The sequence below is a fragment of the Amblyomma maculatum genome, chromosome 1 (assembly GCF_055883805.1).
Source record: "Amblyomma maculatum isolate TAMU_Amacu chromosome 1, ASM5588380v1, whole genome shotgun sequence".
NCBI lineage: Eukaryota > Metazoa > Arthropoda > Arachnida > Ixodida > Ixodidae > Amblyomma > Amblyomma maculatum.
In genome coordinates, this window is record NC_139344.1 from 209,547,057 (window position 1) to 209,569,356 (window position 22,300).

The window sequence follows — 22,300 nt, forward strand, 5'->3', positions numbered from 1 at the left end:
AGCGAGGACTTACAAAATGGGTGACCAGCGTCCTACTTACTACCTCAACTGGCTGCCCTCCGTTATGGACACCTGACTGCTATTGTTCTGCTTGCGATGGTTCAGCGCTTAGGGAGCTCTGCCGATGATCAGTGCTCAATCCCGACCGAGTCGGCCGTGTTTCTATGCTGGCGAAACTCAAAAAAGGTGCCCGTGTTGTGTGATGGCAGCGCACGTTAAAGAATCCCAGGTGGTCGAAATTAATCTGCAAGACATACCTAGACCTCTGGTCACTTCTGTGCTGCTGTGACCTGAATTACTTTCTGTGCCATAGTGAATGACTTACCCAGAAATTCTGGATAAATTGCGAAAAAACAATGTTTTTGAATGGTTTTTTTATTTATTTATTTTTTTTTTTACATGTTGAATGCGTTCACCGTAACAATTACCATATCCGCCAATCCTCCCTCTACAGGCTTGTAGCTCTTTGCTATTTATTTTCAAAAACGTACCGCATTTGTTTTCTATAGCAGCATTAACTACTCGTGAGCGTAGGGCAAATTTCAGAGACACAATTTTGTCTACGCAACGGAAGCTCTTCGATCATTTGTGTTCATAAAAAGCACTTTACAGTATTTTACAGTTGACTCGCAATTTATGTGTGTCCCAGAAGGCTGGACTTCTTCGACCTTTACCTCATCCTCCACCCATCCTAGTGGTTAATGCTCTCGGCTGTTGATCCCGGGAATAGGATTCGATCCCGGTTGCAGCAGCCATGTCTCGATTGAGTAGAGATAGAGGCTCTTTAATGGAAAAACGGAGGATTTAGCCGGCGTTTAAACCCGCTCACTTGCTACTCTGCGTGGGGAAGAGATTTGAGGAGAGAAAGATGGAAGGAGAGAGGTGCAGAAAATGGTTAAATCAAACTACCTCCTCGATAAACAATTCATTGAACTGCTGCGAGGCATCATGAACATATAAACGAGAGTCTAAATGAACAAACAAAAAGCAAATGCATCAGCAAACTGCCGCACAAGCGGACGTCTGTAGGGTCAAGCAAATGTATAGGTTACAAGGCTGATTTTTCTGAGGATAAAATGACTTGAAAATATTGGTGGGAAGTTACGTGGCTTCCCACGAAGTATAGAATGCAATAGGGCGTAGGAGGATGAAACTCGACCAGTGCTTTACGGAATGATTCTTTTTTTGCTAAGGACAGTTCAATTTATTTGAAATCATGTATTTCGTGAGTCCTGAGACGTGTGAAACATTCGTTGTGAGGGCACCGTATTTGCTTCGACCACCTGCGTCTTCAAAGTTCGCTAAATTGCTGGCACGCGGGTGTTTGGGCCCGTGGCCATGAAACTACAAAGAAGCCGCTGGTTTACGAAGCCTGAATTCCGTGCTCAACACCTTTATTTTGTAATATCCTTTAAAAAGCAGCTGCATCAATTTTCGAGAATTTCGCCATATTCAAATCTATGTAGGCTAAATCTCGAGTTTCTTTTCACAGCACTGAAGCTCTACGAGAAGCTCAGTGATGACGTCAAGGGCGATGATATTTCTTACGTTCGTTATCTTCGCTTACATCCTGCTGTGCCTTTTTTGATGGTGTCAATCAACATTTCTTGCTTTAGGCAGCGTTGTTTTTACTCCTTCAAGCCAAGTGTGTCTATGCGGGAAACGTACCGGTACCGCAAATGACGTCATGATGCTCCCTCCGCCCGTTGCTGTGCGGAGAAGGCTGATGGTCTTCGCGATTTTAATCGCTAATTGCGCCATTGTTTCAAATGATAGCGCCAAGATGTTTTGCATGCTTAAATTGCAAGCTATAATCTTGCGACCCCTGGAAGCTCATCGAAGCCGGTGCAGCTTCCCATTAAGCTTACGCGTTGGGGGTCTTTTTGTTCATGTGGGATTCTTTTTTTAGAGCGGAAGCTCATTTCGCACTGAAACTACTAAGGTCAAGATTGATGCGACTTTGGCCATCAGCCGCCGGAGCGGAGGTGTGTCTGTATGACGTCACGTCACGTGATCCGCTTTGGGGAAGGCGCCGCTGTGTACCAGGAGATACCGGTGGCCGGGTGAATGAACCTGCGGTGGAAGCTAGCAAAACACGATTGGTGGTTTAAAAGCAGAAAAGTGACATTATGTTAGTAATGCAGAAACAAAAATTCAATTCATAAAATGATGGTATAGTTAACCAATCTAAAACAATAATTAAGATATAGGGGGAAAAATGAGTATGATAGCAACTGCTACCACCCCGTTTCAAAGGGGACACTCCTATTTTCCATCCATCCCAGCCAAGTGACTAGACAAGCTGCATGCAAGCTGCTTTGCCGGCGCTTGACACTCGCCATGGATGAGGCGTGCGCCAATCCGAGTGCGTCAACTCTGGCGCAGGCTGAATATGATCATCTTGCCGATATAGCTCGCTAGGATGAAGTAATGATTAATAAGCCAAACCAATGTGTAGCCATGCTCCCGCTTGTATATCTAGGTTCATCAAGGATAAACATCGATTTTTTTTTTACACAGCAAACATTCTTCCTCGGTGGCATCAAAACACATGTTTTAGCTAGCAGATTTCATCAATAGTTTTGTTTACAAGATTTGTAACCAACTGGCCCTAAGGGTATCCAGGGTAGGTTGACTAAACACCCACACAGAGCTGTGTCGCAAGTCTGCAGGGTTTAGTCAACCCAAGTGATAAGCGTTTGCAAGACGCATATTCTGCACCTGGAAACATTCTTGAACTTAAGTATTCAGGTACAGTAAGCAAAATCGCTTCACTCGACTGGTGAAGAGGACTCCTCCCGTCCACACCGCTCGCTCCAGGCGGGTTTTACAAAATCCTCCTGCGTGGAAAGCGAAATGCACAACCGGAATTTTGTCACCGTACTTAACGTTCTGAAGAAAAAAGAAAACGTTCACAGGCCGTTAGGCGACTTAACGAATACCAGCGTTGTGGATTAGCCTTTCAGCCTCGCTCGGAAAGTGCTTAATTGATGTCAAAGGCAGCCAACCAGCCTGGCTATTTCATTAATTACGAAATGTCTCACTGTTTCACCAGCGGAGAATAGCAGAAAGGCTAGCAGAAACAAATATCAAATATCCACCGAGCGTGACCGTCAGTAGCCTTGAGGCCCAATATCAACAGCTGCCATCTTGCTTCCTTCAAGCCAAAAATGCCGGTGTTACCAGGGGTGGCGGGCCGGCAAAGAAGCGAGGCAGCAGCATGCCTCCGCCGACAACGACCGCTGATCCAAGAGAAGCAGCGGAGAGCCGACTGGGCGCGGTTCGGGCCGAGGGCGACAGCGCGGCGGCCGGGTCGCGGCCGGGCGACCGCTCTTTCCTAGCGGACGGCGGCCCCACCTCAGCGGGTGCAGTGCGCCGCTCCTGCGCCCATTGGCTGCCGACGGCTTTCGCCTTGCGGCCTCGCCATCCGAGAGGAGGGGGACGGGGGCCGCGCGGCGCGGCTCCTTCATTGAGTGTGGCGCTGCCGAAAAGAAAGAAAAGTGTACTACAGCGGGCCAGTTCTCGGGCCGACCATGTCTTCTCGCTTCCCGGCTCTGTCGACGACGTTTGGCGCTCGGCTGTAATGCTACGGCGCTGTTTTCCGACCTGGCACCATGGGCAAGATGCAGAGTAAGCATGGTGAGTGTATTGAACTGCGGCTTTGCTGCTAGTTTTGTGTCAGCCGGCGGCCGCGGCGATACGCTACCGCGACGCGCGTATCTTGTTCTTTATGTCTCAGAGGGACGCCGCCGTTGCTACGGCCTCTTTTCATCTGGCCGCCGCCGCGCCGTGATGGAACTGCGCTCGCTGCCGCAGCTTCCTCGGCGTGCGAACTGTCATGCAGTCCACGGTCACTGTCGGGTTGAATGTTGCTTCCGTAGCTGCTCTGACGTAACGGTAGATTTGTATTGCAACTCCGTGTGCATATTTGGCTCTGTGACTGCGATACTTGTCGACTCCTATTCTGTTTCCGAGATACGCAGCATGGTGCGTGTGTGGCCGAGCTTTTTGTTCCGCGGGCGGTTTGCGCAAAATTCCATCATGTGCTCATCCTCGGTACTTATTTGTACAGTTTGCGAAACTTGCCATGTCGAACTGTTAAAAACCAGCGCGTGACGGGCGATCTGTCGCTCAAATCTGTTTGGATGGCTTCGCACGTAATTCCTTACTCGAACCTTTACCAGCGTCTGTACCGTGGACAGCTGAATGAAAGATGAGCCAGCGTACTTTTCTCACTTGAGCCGCCAGCGTTACCGCAGGCACGCATGAAACCGGGGTAGTATGCACCGCGTACGCTCACGGCATAATGAGCAGCAAGACGCCGTTTAGGCGGAAGATCGTTTAACAGAACCTCACAGATTCCCGAGCTGCGATTCCACTAAGTTGGCGCCATCCATCACCAACGGCGAAAGCAGAAGGGTCATGGAGGGCGCCGTGGATTCCAAGCGCGTCGATACATCTTGTGTCGTCACCGTGGCAAGCGGCGTGCTTTTTTCAGTTGGCCGTGTTTGCTTGTGCCGAGAAGCGCCCTTCGCCGGCTTCAGTCGGGGCGGCCCCCCTTCTCGACGCTCTGCCTTTTGCCTGCTCGCTCTTTCTCTTGCCTTTTGTGCGTGTTCTATTTTGGAGTCAACTTTTCAGTTTTCGTTTTCTAATTATTTGACTCCATTTGCTGGGTATTCTCTCTGGCAGCGCCTCTCTGCGCCGGCTGCGTACGCAACCTGCGTGCATTCAGTCTGTCGCCTTTTCGCTGGAGGAGCGCTATTAGGTGAAGGCCGAGAGAATGGTGAACGTCGTGCAGGTGGATACGCGTTGCTATAGGAGCTGGGGAAACAGCTCATTTCACATGTGCAACAGCATGAAGCCAGGGTTTTAGGTGGTCAAGGTTTCTGTTTTAAGTCCTGAAATTTCAAAATGTATGACCCAGATTTACAGCATATGGCGAATAAAGTGGACCCTGTTATGCGCAGAACGTGTGCTAACCTGACCAGAATTGTTAAAACGTCAACACTACATATAAATACGCAAATACATGAACAATCCTGTTAGTGTTAAAATACCTGTGCTGTTTTGTTTAAAACACTGGGGGGGGGGGGGGGGGGGGTCGCCAGAGTCGTAGCCACTCGCAGGCCTCACGCTTCAACTGATCTCACCTAAAGCGCGTCTCTGCCTTGTCAAAGTAGCGGCAGTACATCAGAATGGTACGCGAACGAGACAAAATCGGAGCGGCAAAACAAGAATTTACTTTACTGTTAGTGCGTTTAGTTTCTACTCGATGGCACGAATATCGCAGTGTGTATTTCATCTCCGGTTCTTGTTTTGGCGGTAGCGTTTCCCTGTTCGCGTTTAGGGCTCACCAACCGGTGATGCATGTGTGGCTTTGTGATGGACGATGATTCAGGGCTGCTCCTCGGGCTCAGAATTAGACGACTGCCAAGGCCTTTAATAGTCACCAAACTTTTGTCACTACAGCACATGAGAAGTGTACTATGTGAATCGAGCATCAGGATAAGAGCAGTGGATGTGTTTTTTACATGCGTATTAATTTCGCTGTGAGGGTTCTTGTGCATTGCGCTCTTTTATGAATGTGAATTTATGGTTTGCATACACACGAGTAAAATGCAAAATGGTTATAACACCGTGGGTATATCACTGGCTTCGCCTTTAAAAGTTGGCTTCTTACGGGCATACTTATGCTAACGCATGTGAGCTGGGGCTGCATTTCGTAAGCTTTCATTTTCGGATCCATTTAGTCCTCTGGCATTGGTGACGAAGCCGCGACTTTGAGACGTCCATGGGAAGCGACTGGGGCATTAGCTCACTGGCGACCGTACCTCGACATAGGCTGCATGACGCAGCCAGTGGTAGACCACTGCGTGTGGTGACTGATGATGGCTGTCGCCGAAGGTGGGACCCGCTATCTTACGATTTCTCTCACTGGTTGCTCGTTGCTTTCGTCTGGGGCTGCCCTCCGACCAAATGAAATGGGAAAGGAAGCTTATGAAATACGGCTCCTGATTTTATTCAATAATAAAATTGAACGCGATCCGTGCTGTGCTGGTCCATGAAAGTCAGAGAGGAGGAGCGTTATGGGAATATATTTAGTGAATCAGGAGTATGTCGAGCACTGTTCGTGCGTGTTGTATCAACACTTTTGTTAGGTGTGTTTGTCACAGCAGTAAACCGGAACCAACGTTTTTCCCTTACAAGTGTTTAACGAACAGCGCATATGCTATCTGCCGACTTGTTAAAAAAAAAAAAAAAGTTTTTCGAATGTTGCGCGTCCTGAATTGAATGCCTTCGGTAACGTGTTCTGGCGAAGCCGGTTTTTATTCCGGACTCTCAGTGGTGCATAACATCTTGTAACGTAACGCTGCTGTTTGCAGCTAAGGCACTGAAAAGTGTGATATTTTGCAAGAACCATACAGCAGTAAGGGGTCTCCGAGCGCAGCTGCCATTGATCTATTTGAAATTCCCGCGCCCAGAGGTGCTCGATTGCTGGCCGCTTCTACGGACGCACCAGGGCGCGGCACCCGCGGCAGCAATCTTCCTGCCTGAAAACGGCAACAAAGAACAATCGTTCAGGAAGTCATTATGAGCTAGGGAACTTGTTTTTATCCAAAGGTGGACAACCTCATGAGGTTAAACTGAAAACTCACGAGGTTGCCCACCTGTGCTCATCGCTAGATTAGAGTTCCTGATACTGCGTAGCTATAAATGTAGTTCTAAGAAAGATTTCTTTATTCTCCATTGAAGGATACAATTGCACAGCAGACTGACGAACGTTCAATATCGTTCGATTGCTGCAGGCGATGAAATGGCTGGTTTGATCTGTGGGCAACCTCATAAGGTTTGAAACCACATGAGGTTGCCATCTATATTTTTGGCCCTCAACAACTTCCTACCAGATACGTAAATTTTGTAAGTCAGTTAGTCGGAACGAGTTTATAAATAAAAAAGTAATGAAATAAAATAAATAAAATGAAAAAACAAAACAAAACTGAAAATCTATTGCGTCCTGACGAATCAGGTAATAAATAAAGATTCCGCGAGCTCTAGATGCGCAGGCGTTGGGAACTATTAGCTAATTAAAGAATATATTTAAACATCGGCTCAGGTTAAGGGAAGCGTCCTGTGCAATAAATAAATATGCTGTTTCGGGGTACATGTGAACGGGAAGGCTGCTGGTAGTACATGGCACTATCGAGGGTCTTCAATGAGGAAGTAGCTGGTAACCGCTGAGATAGAGGGGATTTCTATTTTCTTATATATTTTAATTATTGGTTCCTTGCACCATGGATTATCAGGAATCGAGTATATCACCCGAGCCATTTTGTCATTTTCTGGAGGTCTGACATATCTTAAGAGTCGTTTCCTCTTGCTGGAGTTTGTACGCACTAGTCTGTAAGCGTACAAAGCCTACAAGGAATGTGATTAGCTTACTGGTTTCTAAACTTAAGGAAACAATAACGGCCCTAGAATTGGTCCCTGAGGAACCACTGAACAAAGGGAAGGGGCGTTGGCGAATTGACACAATTGATAGCCGCACTTGTCGGACGCGCATCAGTCCAGCTTTGTTCAGACCAATATTGATAATTCTATTTGAGGACGTAACCAATCATACCATTCTCTTGCGAGCAGTCATATGGGGGAACCACACACCTTTCTCGTAATTTTCACAGAATTCGTCCTCCTGGTCAGGGCTGGCCTCGAACCCGCGGCGATCCTTTTCAGTTGGTAATCGCAGTCTGATTTTTTTTTTTTTATTAGTCGATGCTGAGAAAGCTTTGTGGCCGTATTGTTTTTGCACTGCAGGTGTACGCCACTGAGTAACTGATCCTTTAAATGAAATGCGTTCTGCATTGGGATATTTCCCTGAACACACTGGGCCAAGCCCCACACACCCCTCTCCCGGCCACTTTTTTTTTTTTTTTCATTTTTTTTTCAGGAGTGAAATAAGTGGTGCCGATGTCTGAAAAGAATCCTCAGCGCAGCCCTCCTCCTTTCCAGTGCTGCAATTTCATATGCGGGCGGGCCTTTCGCGGCGGCCGATGCGCATCAGCCCCGCGTTCCTGCTTCGCGCCATCCCCGATTATGTGCGGACTGGACGTTCATCGTAGTTGTCTCTTTCTCTTCTTCTTCTTCTTTTTTTTTTTTTTTTCGCGCAAAATCAGCTAGAAATTGTTATATATTTTTGTTAACCGCAAGACGCATAGCAGATGAGCTGATTGGTAATGTTAATCCGGCACTTGCTGCGTATAATGAATGGTCGCGAATGCGCATGCTGAAAATAAACAAAAGACAAAATGTGTTCATTTCGCTCCTGAAACAAGAGCATATGCAAGTATGCTGAAGCAAATCATTATCTCTGCAGTACACACCTGTTTAAATCGTGGCCACTTCGACTTATTGAAACCCTTTCAAGAAATGTATAGTCTTGGTAAAACCACTTGAAGCCAAATGATTATCGTGTCAGCTCAGCCAAGCTCAACGGGATGAACGTAGAGATAATCTCCTAGATGAAAAAAAAAAAAAAAAAGTTAACCATTTCAGTGCCCTTTGGAATGGTGCCGTAAGGGTCCAGTTTTGCGGCTAAGACGAAAAATACTTTGATTTCAATACTTTTGAGCAAGCCTACACGTGCGCATGTAGATTTTGTTGCTAGTAAATTCGTGCAGGTAGTTGGGTTAGTATGTCGAAATCACAATACCTCGTCACGCAGTATTTGCTACGAATGTATAATTGTCTGTTTTGATCGGACTGAGCAACTGTACCTCAGTTTTGGCGCAATAGCTAAAGACATGCAAAAACCTCATTTATTGCAAAAGTGGTTTCTTCGAATTATCGAAACTCGCCTTAGCTATTTCTCTATAAATATGCAATGTGATGCCTGCTATACCACAGCTTGCGATTATCGTGTAGGCAAGAATTCACAAATAACTAGATTTCTACATTATATTGAAGCGTGAACGCCATAGACATATCCTGCACGCAAAAACAAACGTTGGAGAGTACACATATAAATATGGTACAACATATCGTCTCCAAACGCTGCATATCATACCCCCAGAAAATTGAACGATTTACGTACAAAAAATATCCATATTTATATCGTGGTAATTTAATAATGTGCACCACTCTTTCTTGTTGTGATCCGTGCAATAATTGAGGTACAGCGTCTATCACACTTAGCGGGAACACGACTCCTCGTGGCCATAGCATCTAACCCTAGGATGTCTCGATAAAGCAGCGCCTAACCCGGTTACGAATCAAATAACAGTGACGTAAAAAATAGGTACCTGGTCAGGGTGTCGAACCGAAATTTTTTCGCGTTCCGTTCAGATTCGGGTTCACGCCTGTTGGTGTCGACTCCGGAGACATTCTGTTCCGGTTCGAATCGGTTCGACCCTGCCCGAACCGATCAAACGAGTTAAGAAAACTTCGGGTGTGTTTTTAAAAACTCTCCTTTTTTAGTACTGAGATTTCTGTTCCAGTAATAATAAAAGCTGAAAATTTATGTTTTCGTCTATTCTTTTTGCTGTCGGATGTGGCGGGCTGCACTTGACTGTACAGACTTCAGCAAAATATTTATAATGAGTGGCCGACGATTAGAAGGAAAATAGTGATTATTTTCACGGGCACATAACCAACTAAAGTTAAAAGACAACAATATTTCCTGCTGCGCTTTTCAGATACAAAAAATTTCACGTGAATTTTATTTTAGAGCGAAACCTCTTCCACTACACGTACGAAAATGTTTCGTTCTGCTCCCACTAAAGGACTTTGAAATCAGATCGTAGTCAGACCGAGCACACACTTCAAGACTAACGATGCATATTTGTGTGACTATATTTCCAACAGCATGCGGACGCCTTTGAATATCGCGTTTCTATGGTGCTGTGCATGTGGCAGTATATTTTCCCCTGTTCTTGTCATCTTTTTGCGAGGTAATATTTTTCAACCTGGTTGTAATGTTTGCTGCGGTGTGCGGTGGCGCTTTGGAAATAAGTGAGAAGAGCACTTTACAAGCAGCGATAAAATAAATAAATAATGAAGGTAAGTTGCCAGCAAAAGTGGGCCGTGACCGTACCGCCGAACTGGTTCGGAATGGTTCCTCCGATTCGTTCCGCTTTGGGTTGAGTTCCTAGATGGCGGAAAAAAAATCGGGTTCGGTTCGATTCCGAGCGAAAATTCGGGCTTAATTCCGGTTCGACACTTTGCCTGGAGATGGTGCTTCGTGTCGTCTGCCACTCCACATCAATTTGGTACTGGGTTGGGCGCAGTGACGCTCCGCATGTATGCAGCCATACGGAGTCGTGTTTCCTCCAAGTATGTGAACCCTGTACGTACTATAGTACGTACAGTACTGTGCAAAAAATATAAGAAATATATATATAAAATTAAAGGAGCTAACAGTCTTGAGAGATAAGGTAAACTTATGGGGGTATTATTACTTTTTTAATATTTTTGTAGTTGATCTTGACTGGAATTAGTCCTGGGATGATTTTAGGGAGAAAGAATATAAATGCAAAGCGGAAAAAGAACGCGCCGATGGTGGGAGACGAACCCACGACCTTCGAATATCGCGTCCAGTGCTCTACCAACTGAGCTACAACGACGGTTGTCCATCCTTCCGCTTTCTTGGGTATTTATGTTGACTGTAACCGAAACCTGAGAGTGTTCACCAGCGCTACCCTCATCCATAGCGGCGGATGTGGAACAACATCCTGTTTACCGCAAGTGTCACATAGCACGTGATCGTTATATATATATATATATATATATATATATATATATATATATATATATATATATACTATAATATGTAGAGTACTTTAGTATAGTACATACTGTATAATTTTAAGGCGAAAGCCTTTAATGGCTCATATTGTCGTGGACAAAATGTGTCCAGCTTTTGCGGCCGCTCTGATTGACCGAAGCGGGATGACGTCATAGGGGCCTCGACCAATCACAGAGCACCACTACAGTATGCGCGACTGCGTGCCTTATATGGCCATATGGCAATCAATGATCAGTTACTAATTAATGTCTAATTAATTAATGGCCTAATACCCAATTAATCAGTCATTAATAATATAATGACTAATTACCAATGTCTAACAATCAATTACTAACTATTAACTAATTATTTTACTTACTAATTGGTGACTAATTAATGATCGAAACTTAGACGTTTTTAGATGTTGTATAGAAAATGCTGGGAACATTCCCGAAACTCGTCACAGTTGCGTAGCAAAATGCGGCACTCAGGCTTTCGCCTTTCACTACTTTAGACGCTAAAGTTCGTCGCTTTTTTTTTTTTTTTGTAAAAGGGTGTTTGTCGCTTTGTTTTTGACCTGAGAAATGTCATGTTGGCTGCAAAATAAGGCAAATTTTACTGAGATTTTTTATCTTAGGATTGTGAAGCTGCCGTTACTATTGTTTTTCTGCCTTCAGCCTTGTGACGTTGTCGTTACGACAGCTTTTCCTCCTTTTGCTATTCGGTGTAATGCGAGAGCGTTATAAAAGGCCCTCCGGAAAATACGGCGTTGACCTTGTCGGCGCTGTGGGCGAGATTAAGCCCCGGGCATGGCAGGTGCTCGTAGGGTTGTGCGACGTCACGTGACATGGCCAATTTGGCAGAAGCTGCCAATTCAGGCCTTTGTCAAATCAGAATTCAGTCTTTCAGAAGCCTTGCATTGCGAGTCAGGCACCTTGGCCACGCCATGTCGGATGGCCTTACACATGCACGACTGTACGGTAGAGAGTATGTGTGAGATATATGAATAAAGAACAAATTAAGGGATTAATAATTAATAATAATAATGTTACATGTATGCGGATACAGTGATCTACTAGGAGACTTGGCAAACGGGTGCCGTTAACACTGTCCCATTATACCCTGAAAGGCGGAGCTTAGTGTCCACAAATAATAATAATAATACATATCCGCTAATATGCATGTGGTGCAATTAATGTAACAATGCTTGCAATGGGCCAAATGCTTAGCAGCATTTTGGTTCTCTTTATTTATTTTTCTTGTAACTGTGCGCCTTCGGAAGCGAGCTGCACAGCCGCTTTTGTGATGTTTTTAGCTTGCTGCGTTTTGGCATGGTGGTGTCCAATTCCGTGGGGCAAATTCTTTCTTAGACGAAGCACTGCAGACAGTGCAGATCTCCCAAGCGGACTGCTTTGTTCTGCTCATGAAAGCGAGGAGAGGGAGGAAGCGCCGTGGGAGAGTGCATCTGAGTGCGGAGCATCTGGGTGTGAGACGCTGGCGCCCAAGTAATCCGTGCTCTTGCGCAGCAGCGCCGGCGTGGGGTGTCTGAGGTGCCGAGGCGCCGCCGCATCGCTTTTCGCCGCGCCTCGCGGAGCCGATTCTTCTGCGTGGTATCATTTGACACCACATATAAGCAACCAGACGCCAACTGCGAAGTTGACTGCCGTTGCTCGAGTTCGCCCCCAGAATGCAAGCCGGCGAGCGTTTTTGGACATTTTGTTCACTCATAATTCCCTTACATAAGCTGAAATCCGCAGATGGGCGTTCATAATACGCTTAAGCTTCCTCGAAGAGTCCTCAAAACTCGCTAAAATTAGCGCGAAAGGCGCTAAACCGGCAGCATTGCTAGTAGACGGTCGTCGTCTCTCTTCGCGACAGTGTGACACACACCGCGGTTGTAACAGCGCGAGTGTTGCGGCGGCGCGCAGGTGTCGTCTCACCGGCACGCGTGCGTCGCGGCGCCCGTGTTTTGGCGAGCGGCGGCGTGACGTCCGCCGCGCGCTGCCCGGCTCTCGGGTGACCGCATTCTGCCGTGGCGGCGCCGAGGCCCCCAAAGCAGCGGCGGCTCCCGTTTCGCGACACAAGGCATGCCGCCGCCGACCTCTTGGCAGCGCCCCCCCTCCGCTTCGCTAATCCCGCGGCAACATGAGAGCGAGCCGCGCGCTCGGGCGTTCGGGAACGTCGGCGCCCGCGCCCTTTGTTTTTCGCCGCTCGAAGGACGCTGACACGTGAAATAGCTCTCTCGCGGCGGGCCCGCCGCCGCGCTAAAGTCACGTCGGCTCACGAACGCCGCTGCGTGCACATGCTCGCAGATCCGACTTGGGTTGTCTTCACTCTTGCAGCTCTGTGTGGTTTCCTGAAGCTGCCGACAAAAGAACCGACGGCATTTGTGTATAGCTTTAAATTCGCATTTATTTGGGGATCTTTTGCCCGAGCTACACAGTCTGCATCAACTGCTCCTCGAGACCCGGCGGAGCGGTGGTGCAGTGGTTAGGGCGCGCTCGACTGCTGTGTCCCAGGATCGAATCCCGGCCTCGGCGGTCGCTTTTCGATGGAGGCGAAACGTAAGGCGCCCGTGCGCTGCATGCGATGTCAGTGCACGTTAAAGGACCCCAGGTGGTCGAAATTTCTGGAGCCCTTCCCCACGGTGTCTCTCATAGCCCGAGTCGCTTTGGGACGTTAAACCCCACAAACCAAGCGATCCTCGTGCTAGCAATGAAGAAAAAGCCTGATTTTCTGTTTTTCTTTCTTTTTTTTACCTGAACCTGCCTTGTATGATCACGGTCATGGAACAATCGCAAAACGTTTTCTTTCACAATTACGCATCTCATCTGCTGGCTCTGGGCTTTTTGTTTCACTTCTGAAATAACACACTGCGAGGCTAGAGGGCGTGAAAGACGATTCTTGCTTTGTGTGTATGTGTAACGAGTAGTTTGTTGTGAAGCAGTAATCTGTACCGGAAAGAAAAGAATAATCGGGGCACTTATAGGCTCCTCCTCAGGGGTATGACGCGATAGAGTTAATGCGTCACTTTAGCGGCCTGGGGCCGTATTCCATAAGCTGCCATTTTCAATTTCGGATCCATTTTGTCCGTTTGCCATTATTAGTCACTACTGTTGGACGACGATGCCTTCGCGGCTTTCAAGTGTCAGTGGGAGGCAACCGAGCCATTGGTTCATTAGTGACTGCACATCAGCATTGGCTGCGTGATGGACAATGCCTAGACGATGTTTTCCGCGAGGGGCAATGGCCATCGCCAATGGCGTGGAACACGCTGTCTTGTGATTTCTGTGACAGCAGGCGCCCATTGTTTTCATCTGTTGGCGCCGCCATATGCTGACGTCCGACCACATGAAATGGAAGCTTGCGGTATACGGTCCCTGGGGTTCTCTTTGCCTATCACTTCGCATACACGGTCAATTTTTAATTTGAAATTTTATTTATCGCGAAATACGCGTGGCCCCCTTTTAACCCAAGTCGAATGAACGTGCCCCCGATAGCCTGGGTAACGTGTTTTCCCCGCGCATTGAGGACACATGTTTGATTCTCATCTATGGTTACCCGAATTTTCTCTTTAGCGCAGTTAGCTTACTCCTCATTGTTATATTGATGTTTCAGTCATGTTGCACCCTTATTGTCATAATGGTTGAGTCACTTACTTTCGTGCCCTCTCGTCTAATCGCGATTTACCCTTTATGGGGAACTCTACGCTATCTCGTCAATACGCCGATTATGCAACCAGTGGGATGCGTTCTAACGAGCGAGGCACCGTCGCTCGCGGCGCGTTCGCTCCGTGCACGATTACATCCTCACCCCGCGCTTTTTTTTTTTTTTTTTTTGTCACTCTGCATACTCCACAAATTTTATCTTTCCGAAATCACTCACGAAAGTAATCCGGAGGGCTGTTTATTCCTGTTAATGCGTTTGCAGTTCAGAATCCGACACTAATTACAACAGGTGTAAAGCCGATGGCGTCGCGTCTTATTTGCAGTTGGTTTTTTTTTTTTTTTCGTTTTTTTTTGTTTGTATTGTTCGCACCGACGTTGGGAACCGCATGTAACCGAAGGCGCCTTTTATTGCTTATCTAACAGGTGACTGCATCGTCGTGAACGCGCACTTCAACCCCGTCTGCCAGCTGGACGACGATCTCCCGCGGCAAAAACCACAGACACAGACGTTCTCCTGCTCGGTAAGTGCCCTGCGACTGCGTTTCTGGGCGGCTTTCTCCCAAAGATGGGTGCACGTTTGCGTCAAATACTGGCCACAACTGGGCAGCCCCGCGTATTGAACTCATGCACAGACTCGGCATGACTTTGCTTCAGCAGGCAACATGATGAAGTGGTAGCCCATTAACGACCAACATCTGCGCTATTGTAGCTGAGATGGTGCGGCTTTTAAAGTTCTTGTTACGCCGCTGAACAACATGCCGTGCTTCACTCGCAGGAGCCCGGTATCGCGCCCGGTGCGCGCGCTCTGTGCTCTCCTGTGCTGTGCTCCTTGCCTCCTTTTTTTTTTTTTTTTTTTAATTATCACGTCCTCTCCCATCCTTCATCTATCCCATTTAACTCCCATTCCCCACCCCAGTGTAGTGCAGCGAAGGTGTTCTCCACTAAAGAAGAGACAGTTGCAAGCACCTACACAAACTTTCAAATAATAATAATAATAATAATAATAATAATAATAATAATAATAATAATAATAATAATAATAATCACAAGCTTTGTTGCGCCGCATTCCAATAGAACACAAGGACGCGGGCTCGAATCCCGGCCGCGGTGGCCGCTTTTCGATGGAGGCGAAAAAGCTAGGCGCCCGTGTGCTGTGCGATGTGAGTGCACGTTAAAGAACCCCAGGTGGTTGAAATTTGCGGTGTTCTACACCACATCGTCTCTCATAACCTGACCAAACTTAAACCAGATACCATCAAGTGTGAGCTGGTCCAAGTGCACTGCCCTCCATTGCATTCTCAGTAGCGCACGCATGCTCACGAAAGTCAGCCTAACAGGCAAAGGCCATCGATTCGCTCTTGGCTGCCACCATGTATAACTTTCCAAGAGCGGTGAGTGGCCGCGGTGAAGATATTGAGTGGATTGATTCTATGTGGTTGGCCCGGACAAAAAGTGGGTGCATGGGCGGCGTCAGCGCGAAACATTGCGGAAAATGAAAATGTTTCCTATATATGTGCAAGACTTTCATCACTGTTCCGTGCGCGAACATTTCGCCTCTTATGACTGATATGTCCGCAGCCGTCAGACCATGAGTGTCGGGCTGGAATCTCTGCCAGTCCGGTTTAGAGTCCTGTTCCGACGAAACAGGTCACCTGCAGACAGAAATGAAGAAAATGCTGACGAAAGCAGAAAAGCACAAAGAAAACGAAGCGCAGTTCGAACCTGGTGTACGGCTCGGGGTTGTAATTACTTGCTCATCTCGCAGTCTGAATGCACCCGAAAGGGTTCTGCTTTTTAATAACGCTTCCGGAATTGAGTCGTCGTGTTACCGGCGCGGAGTCGTTATAATGTCGATGGGACTCCTGCCCACCGGCAAGATTAGTAGTTACGTTGCGATGAGTGCAGCCCCGTGCGGTTGTTTCTATGTCTGGCAAGATTAGTAGTGCGATGAGTGCAGCCACGGTTGTTTCTCTAGACATATACCTTTCTTCAGTCTCGGCGCTTGCATGTCCCCGTTGTTGAATTAGCACACTCAGTTGCCTCAGCCGTTTTTAAATGATACAGATGCAGACCGAGCTTTTTTTTTTTTTTTTTTTTTTCTTTTTGTTGAGACACACTCCCACCAGCTTTGCAACATGCTCCGTTCTGCATTTGCCGCGTCGTTTGCATCGGCTCATCATTGTTTTCATGTGTTTGTGTGCACAACGTAAACGCTGGGTGAGTTTACAGGAGGCGACTACCGCGTTTGTTCCACTTTCAGCCGTACCACAAGGCGACGGTAACTGATTGCCTAACCTTTCACACAAGCCATGCAAAATTTGAGAACTGCTGCAAACCACTGATTTAGTATGGATCATGCACCGTTTCCGGAGCGCTATACTGAAAACGTTTTGTGTGTAAGTTGTTTCGACCACGGTGACGTAATTTCCGTTACTTCCGATATTTATTTACCGGCTGCGTGCTATTACCAGCCAGTAATCGGCGGGGGCACCTTTGGTTCCTGCTTTTTTCCTTCCTCCCCTTGCAGGCATGAAATTCGTTACCCTTATCCAAATTAAATGTCTCAATGTGTCTTTTTTTCTGCTCTGATTTCTATATCGAAACGTTTAGAAGCAGGGGGGGGGGGGGGGGGGATAATAGTAGTTTCAAGGGGCTTCGAGCATATGGTGACGTTTTCCGGGAAATTTGTAGGGAGGGAGTGCTGTTTGACAGCTTCCCCCCTGCCTTCATTCCACGAATGACACACCAGCAAAATTGCATTGTGCCGTTATTTAATACGCGATCAATAGTTATTGAAGGAGCACTTGCAATGCAGGCGGAAAGCCATATTTGCGTGGTTTGCTTACGGTTCGGCTTTGCAAAGGCTGATTTGTTTTAAGGCGTTGCGCTTCCGAAAGGAAACACCATTCGTCGGTTAGCATGGTGCGTCTGGCCTCTCTCTCCCGCTGTGCTAACCGATAGGACGGCCAGCTGTTTCAGATGCACCGCGAAGATGCGTCCAGGAAAGAGGACGAGACCGGCGGAGCAAAACGTCTCCCGGCGGCACATAGCCAAAGACCAGTAGGCGACACAGGCTGCAGACGACGCCTGTTTTTCTTCCCGAGACGTCTCGCTACAGTGGCGTTGTGTTGCCGGCGGTGCTTCGCGCGGGTCGGCGCCGGGTGCCGCCGGCGCATACGGCACGTTTTGCGGCGCGCAAAAGGAGGCCCGCCGGGACCTTATCTTAATTTCCAACATGGCGCCGTATCGTGCGCGGCGGCAGACATCAAAGGCGGCCACTCGAGCGGTTCTGGGGGCTTCCCACCGGGGCGTCCGCGGGCCGCTAATTAATTGGCCGCCGGACACTGCGGCGGCGGCCATTTCTGCATATCCCCCTTCTTCGCGCCTTGCCCGGTGGCGTTCCTTCCTCCCATCGCGGAGGAAAGTTGCACTGCGCCCCAGCTCGGGTTTCCTCGCGTCCGTTGTTGTGCTTACGCCGTTTGTTGCCGGCTGTCATGCCTCTCTCGTCGTCAACGGCCTCCCTCCGCAGTGCGCCTTAACGGTGTCGCTGGAATTGGATGATAGCCAAACGTAGGCGACCCTCACGAATGCGTTGTCCTAAACATCCGTAAGTGCAACTTGAGCACTTCACAGACGTGAGGTGAGTTCGTCTAGATTATTGGACAAATTCTGGGCGAGAGTTATTGAACGTATTATTATTATTATTATTTTTTTTTCACATATTGTAGAACTCCGCCGTAAAAATCAGTATATCGGCATATCCCTCGGCAGATTTTTGTTTTTTTTGCTATTTATTTTCCATAACGTATCTCATTGGTTTTCTGTGGTAGCCTTGATTGTTATGAGTGCAGGACAGACTTCAGAAGCATATAATTTTGCTGCACGTCGGAATCTCGGACCTCATCTATCATATATGTTCATAAAAAGTGTCTCGCAATATTCTTCAGTTGCCTATTTTCAAATCTCAGCCCGTCAGTTCTATATGGCAACTGTACCCGCCGCGAGCGCAGGAAAACTTCAAAAGCAAAACTTTTGAGTTCTGGGACGCCTTTTAATTGTGAGCCAAAGAACATTTTAAGGTACTTTTATGAGCATATTGATGGAAATGGTTCAAGCTTGTCATGCGCGTAGCAGTGCTTTGCTTCTGAAGTCTGCCCTGCGGTCACAACGAGTGATTAAGACTGCCATAGAAAACCAAAGGATGCGTTTTTTGGAGTTGGAGTTAATGGCAAGAAAACTAGTTGCCTCCCGAGGGAAGATCTGAGCATACATTAATTATTGTGGAGTTACACATTATGTGAAGAAATTTCGTTTAAAGCGACTGCTCCAAAGATGTCCGAAATTTCTCGGTATGTGCTGCTCATCGGAAGTTGAGAACATTCTCATCAATATGAGCGTAACAATATCTTGGAATGTTGCACAGTTGCCTCACAATTAAAGCGATTCTCAGAAAAAAAATATATATATATAGCATGTAGTGCGAATTGTTACAGAGGGTATAACGCCATTTCGCGCGCCGCCGGCGATGTTGTGTTTCTTGCATACTGTCTTACTCTCGTATCGACCTGCTGAAATGATTGCTGTCACTTTACGAGCGGACGACGGGCGATCCTTCACCCGATGGATGGAATATAGGAGCGTCCCCTTTGAAACAGGGTGGTAGCAGTAGCTATCATGCTCATTTTTCTCCCTATATCCTAATTATTGTTTTGGTTAACTATACCATCATTCTATATATTGAATTTTTGTTCCTACATTATTAACATTATGTCACTTTTCTGCTTTTAAGCCACCAATCTTCCAGTCGTTTTTTGCTAGCTTCCACCGCCGGTTTATTCACACGGCCACTGGTATCTCTAAACCCCTGAGCTTCAGGAAGAGTGGCTGCGCCTGCATCAACTTCCGGATGGATACCATTACATTCGAGTATAATATGGTCAATTGTTTCACTGGAGTTACCACATACAGCACATGCGTCATCCCCATTGTTAAATTTCTTTTTGTAGCTGCGTGTTCTAAGGCACCCTGATCTAGTTTCAAAAAGTAGGGCGCTGCCTCTTGCCCGAATCGCCTTTTGAAAGCGCCCTCTGCAGACGAACGTTGAAGAATGTCGGGAAAGTGAGCGAAGCCCTAGCAAAAGTGAGGGACGGTCAGACTGATTCCAAAGACAAAGTGGTTGCACTGGAAGTAGCAAAAGGCGCGTCCAGTCGGCGCTCATAGCTATCTGTGCCCACTGCCGATGGCACCGTTAGAATACGGCGACCTTATCGTTGAGAGGGATAAGGGAACTGCGGGGAGATAGTGCGCATGTCCAGAATGTCAGGGGAGATCGAAGGTGTAGCTGCCATTGCGTTGTGGAGGGCCGAAATCCCTTCTCGGAGCTCAAACTTAAGGCCGAATAAGTCAAGTGCGGTAGGCGTTTTCTGTGTGCCTGAATTTGATCAGTACACCAAGAGCACTCAAGTTCCGCCGCTCATCACGCTGCAGTGGGCGCATTTACGTTTAATGTGTGCAGTATACTCCATCTATTACTCCCATGGTAACGCGCATGTTTCTTATTGCCGCCAGCCAGCCCACTTCCGAGTGCACCAAATGGGGCGTCAGGAGAAGCATCCTTCCAACGCTTACGTGTCCAGTGAGGTTCGCTTGCGGTGCAGTAGGAGCCCTCATCTAAGATCCTTCGGCGCTGCACGACGGACGTCCGAGGCCCGAAGTGCACCCCGCAGGTGTGCGCACCATTGCGGGGGTTTTCCCCCCTGGCGAGATGGGGTCCCGCTGGAGTGGCGGCGGTCCGGCCGCAGTCACGCGCGCGCTCCCGCGGCGGCGTGTGCGTTGACCCCAACGGCGTGGAGAGCGCCGCCTGGCGGCCGGCGTGCATCAAAGCGCCGTGCAGCGCCGATAATTCGCCGCGCCGAGTGTGACAAACGCTCAAAGGAAGCCGCCAGGAAGATTCCCTCCTCGCGCCACCGAGCACTCGTGCGCGCGGTGGACCGATAGCGCTGCGATACCCCTTCTTCCCCCCCCCTCCGCCCACGCCCAACAGGAGCCCGCTGGGTAAACAAACCTTATCGAAAGGGATCTCCTTTCGAGCGCTTTATAACGCCCCTATCGGCCGGACGAGTCAGCGGCGAAAATCTGGTGCGGGCTTCGCGAAATCGTCGTGCCCCAACCCCAGTTTCAGGCCTTGTGTTCGGAAAAGTCGTGCACTCGCGCTTCGGCCCCTGGACTGCCTCGTTAATATGGACTCTGATGCCCGAGAAAAACAGCAAATCGTCCGCTGTTAACAACGAATCGAAAGAAAAAATAAATAAATAAAATAAAAATTAGAGGTACTAGTTTAGTGAATAGCCGAGTTGCAGCGTGGCTCAAAGCCCCTTCCGCGTTGCAGGAGCCGGCGTGATGTCATATCTCCTTCTACGACTGGTTGTGTCCCAGGAACCACCAACAGAGGTTTACACTCAATATGAAAGGGAACAAAGTTTGAGCGTTCAATAAATGATCACTCTGCAAGTACACGTGACGAACGCGGTTTTTCCTGCTTGCTAACTAGAGTTCCTCTCGGCGTGTGATGTCCAAAAGTCAATACTATGTTTGGCTGGTGTTGACTCAAACGCAGGAAGGAGACGTTCTTTTCCCATCGCCCTGTCCATTCATTATCCGGTTGGTGAATATTAGCGAGACGTAAATACATAGAATTTGTCCTGGCAGAAACTGTCCGTTATAATTAGAGCCGTGCACGCGGCTTTTGTTGACGTCTATAGTCGTATGCGCGCATGCGTATATAGCACGACCTCTTACGGAGATACGAAAGGACGTATCAATCCAGCAAAGAGTGCGTTGAAGACTATGCGCGTTGCAGTGCTGGCGGCCTCCACGGCTTCTGAATCGATGCCATGCCACCCTTGCGAGAACGTGGGTTCGAACACAACCGGATTCCAATGAGCTACTCCGCTTTCGCGGCTATGTTCATGCTGGCTGTTCGAGGGAATTTCAGCTGTGCTCGTCTTGACGTCTAAAATCGTGAAGGGCGAGTTTTATCAGCTGAACGCTTCGACTGAAACTTGCCAGATATTGCGCGAAGAGGCTGACGTTTGTTGTCAGTCCCGCCTGGAAGAACGTTTCTTTTTTTGCACAATAATAAACCAATCTCGCTCAGACGATAAAAGGGCCTCCTTTAAAGCAGCTGCTGGGCTGGCGCTCGTGTCGAGCCGAGGAGAAATAAACGACCACAGCCTTCTCCCAGTTCAACGTTAAACGCACGAGGAGGAAGATCGTCCTTTTCCCCCTTTCTTGAGTTAAACGACTTAATCGCGGCTTGAGGAGGCGTAAGCGTCGGGGCTCCATGTGTCGCGTTAGTAGCCGTTCTTGTTATTGCGCGTGCTCGCATCGTGCGGCATTTTTATATATAAAAAGACATCTGCGAAAGATGTTGTTGTTATGTTGGGTTTTTTGGCGTTCGACTTGGCTGTGGGAGACGGCTGCGTACTACCATCATCCCAATCAACCACTCCGGGTTGACAGTACAACGCGTTCGGCACTTTTCGTTTCCGCTAAGCACCGCCGTCGTTCGCAGCTAAATCAGCGGGGTCTGTCCGCGCTCCGCCACGCTTTCGCCGGGCCGGGAGGCCGTCCAGACAAAGGCTGTTTGCCGCTCATTTTATTTACTTTTCTTCGGCGCCTTTGATCCCCCCTCCAAAGATCCATCGTCGGTCTCTACGCGGGAGGGCACAATGCGTTGTCTTCCCGTTTTTCCGCCGCAGTCGTCGTACCGCGCAGCGTGCGACGACGAACGCTCGTTTTCTTCTCCCCTCAGCTCCCTGCCTTCAATTAAAGTTGGCCTTTGAGGCGCGTCTTC

General features: G+C 48.1%; 1 protein-coding gene across 2 annotated transcripts in view; it reads left to right on the forward strand.

Annotated features, from left to right (window-relative positions):
- Window positions 1-3,408: 3,408 nt before the first annotated feature.
- LOC146205488 (protein naked cuticle homolog 2-like) overlaps window positions 3,409-22,300 on the forward strand; it is a 47,689-nt gene continuing 28,797 nt past the window's right edge. Inside the window, exons 1-2 of one of the 2 annotated variants that reach the window (XM_084590187.1) lie at window positions 3,409-3,639; window positions 14,869-14,966. In XM_084590187.1, coding sequence (XP_084446313.1) covers window positions 3,615-3,639; window positions 14,869-14,966 — 123 coding nt within the window. In that variant the 5' untranslated portion in view covers window positions 3,409-3,614. The remainder of the gene's footprint in view (window positions 3,640-14,868; window positions 14,967-22,300) is intronic. The other variant, XM_084590186.1, reaches the window with a different exon arrangement.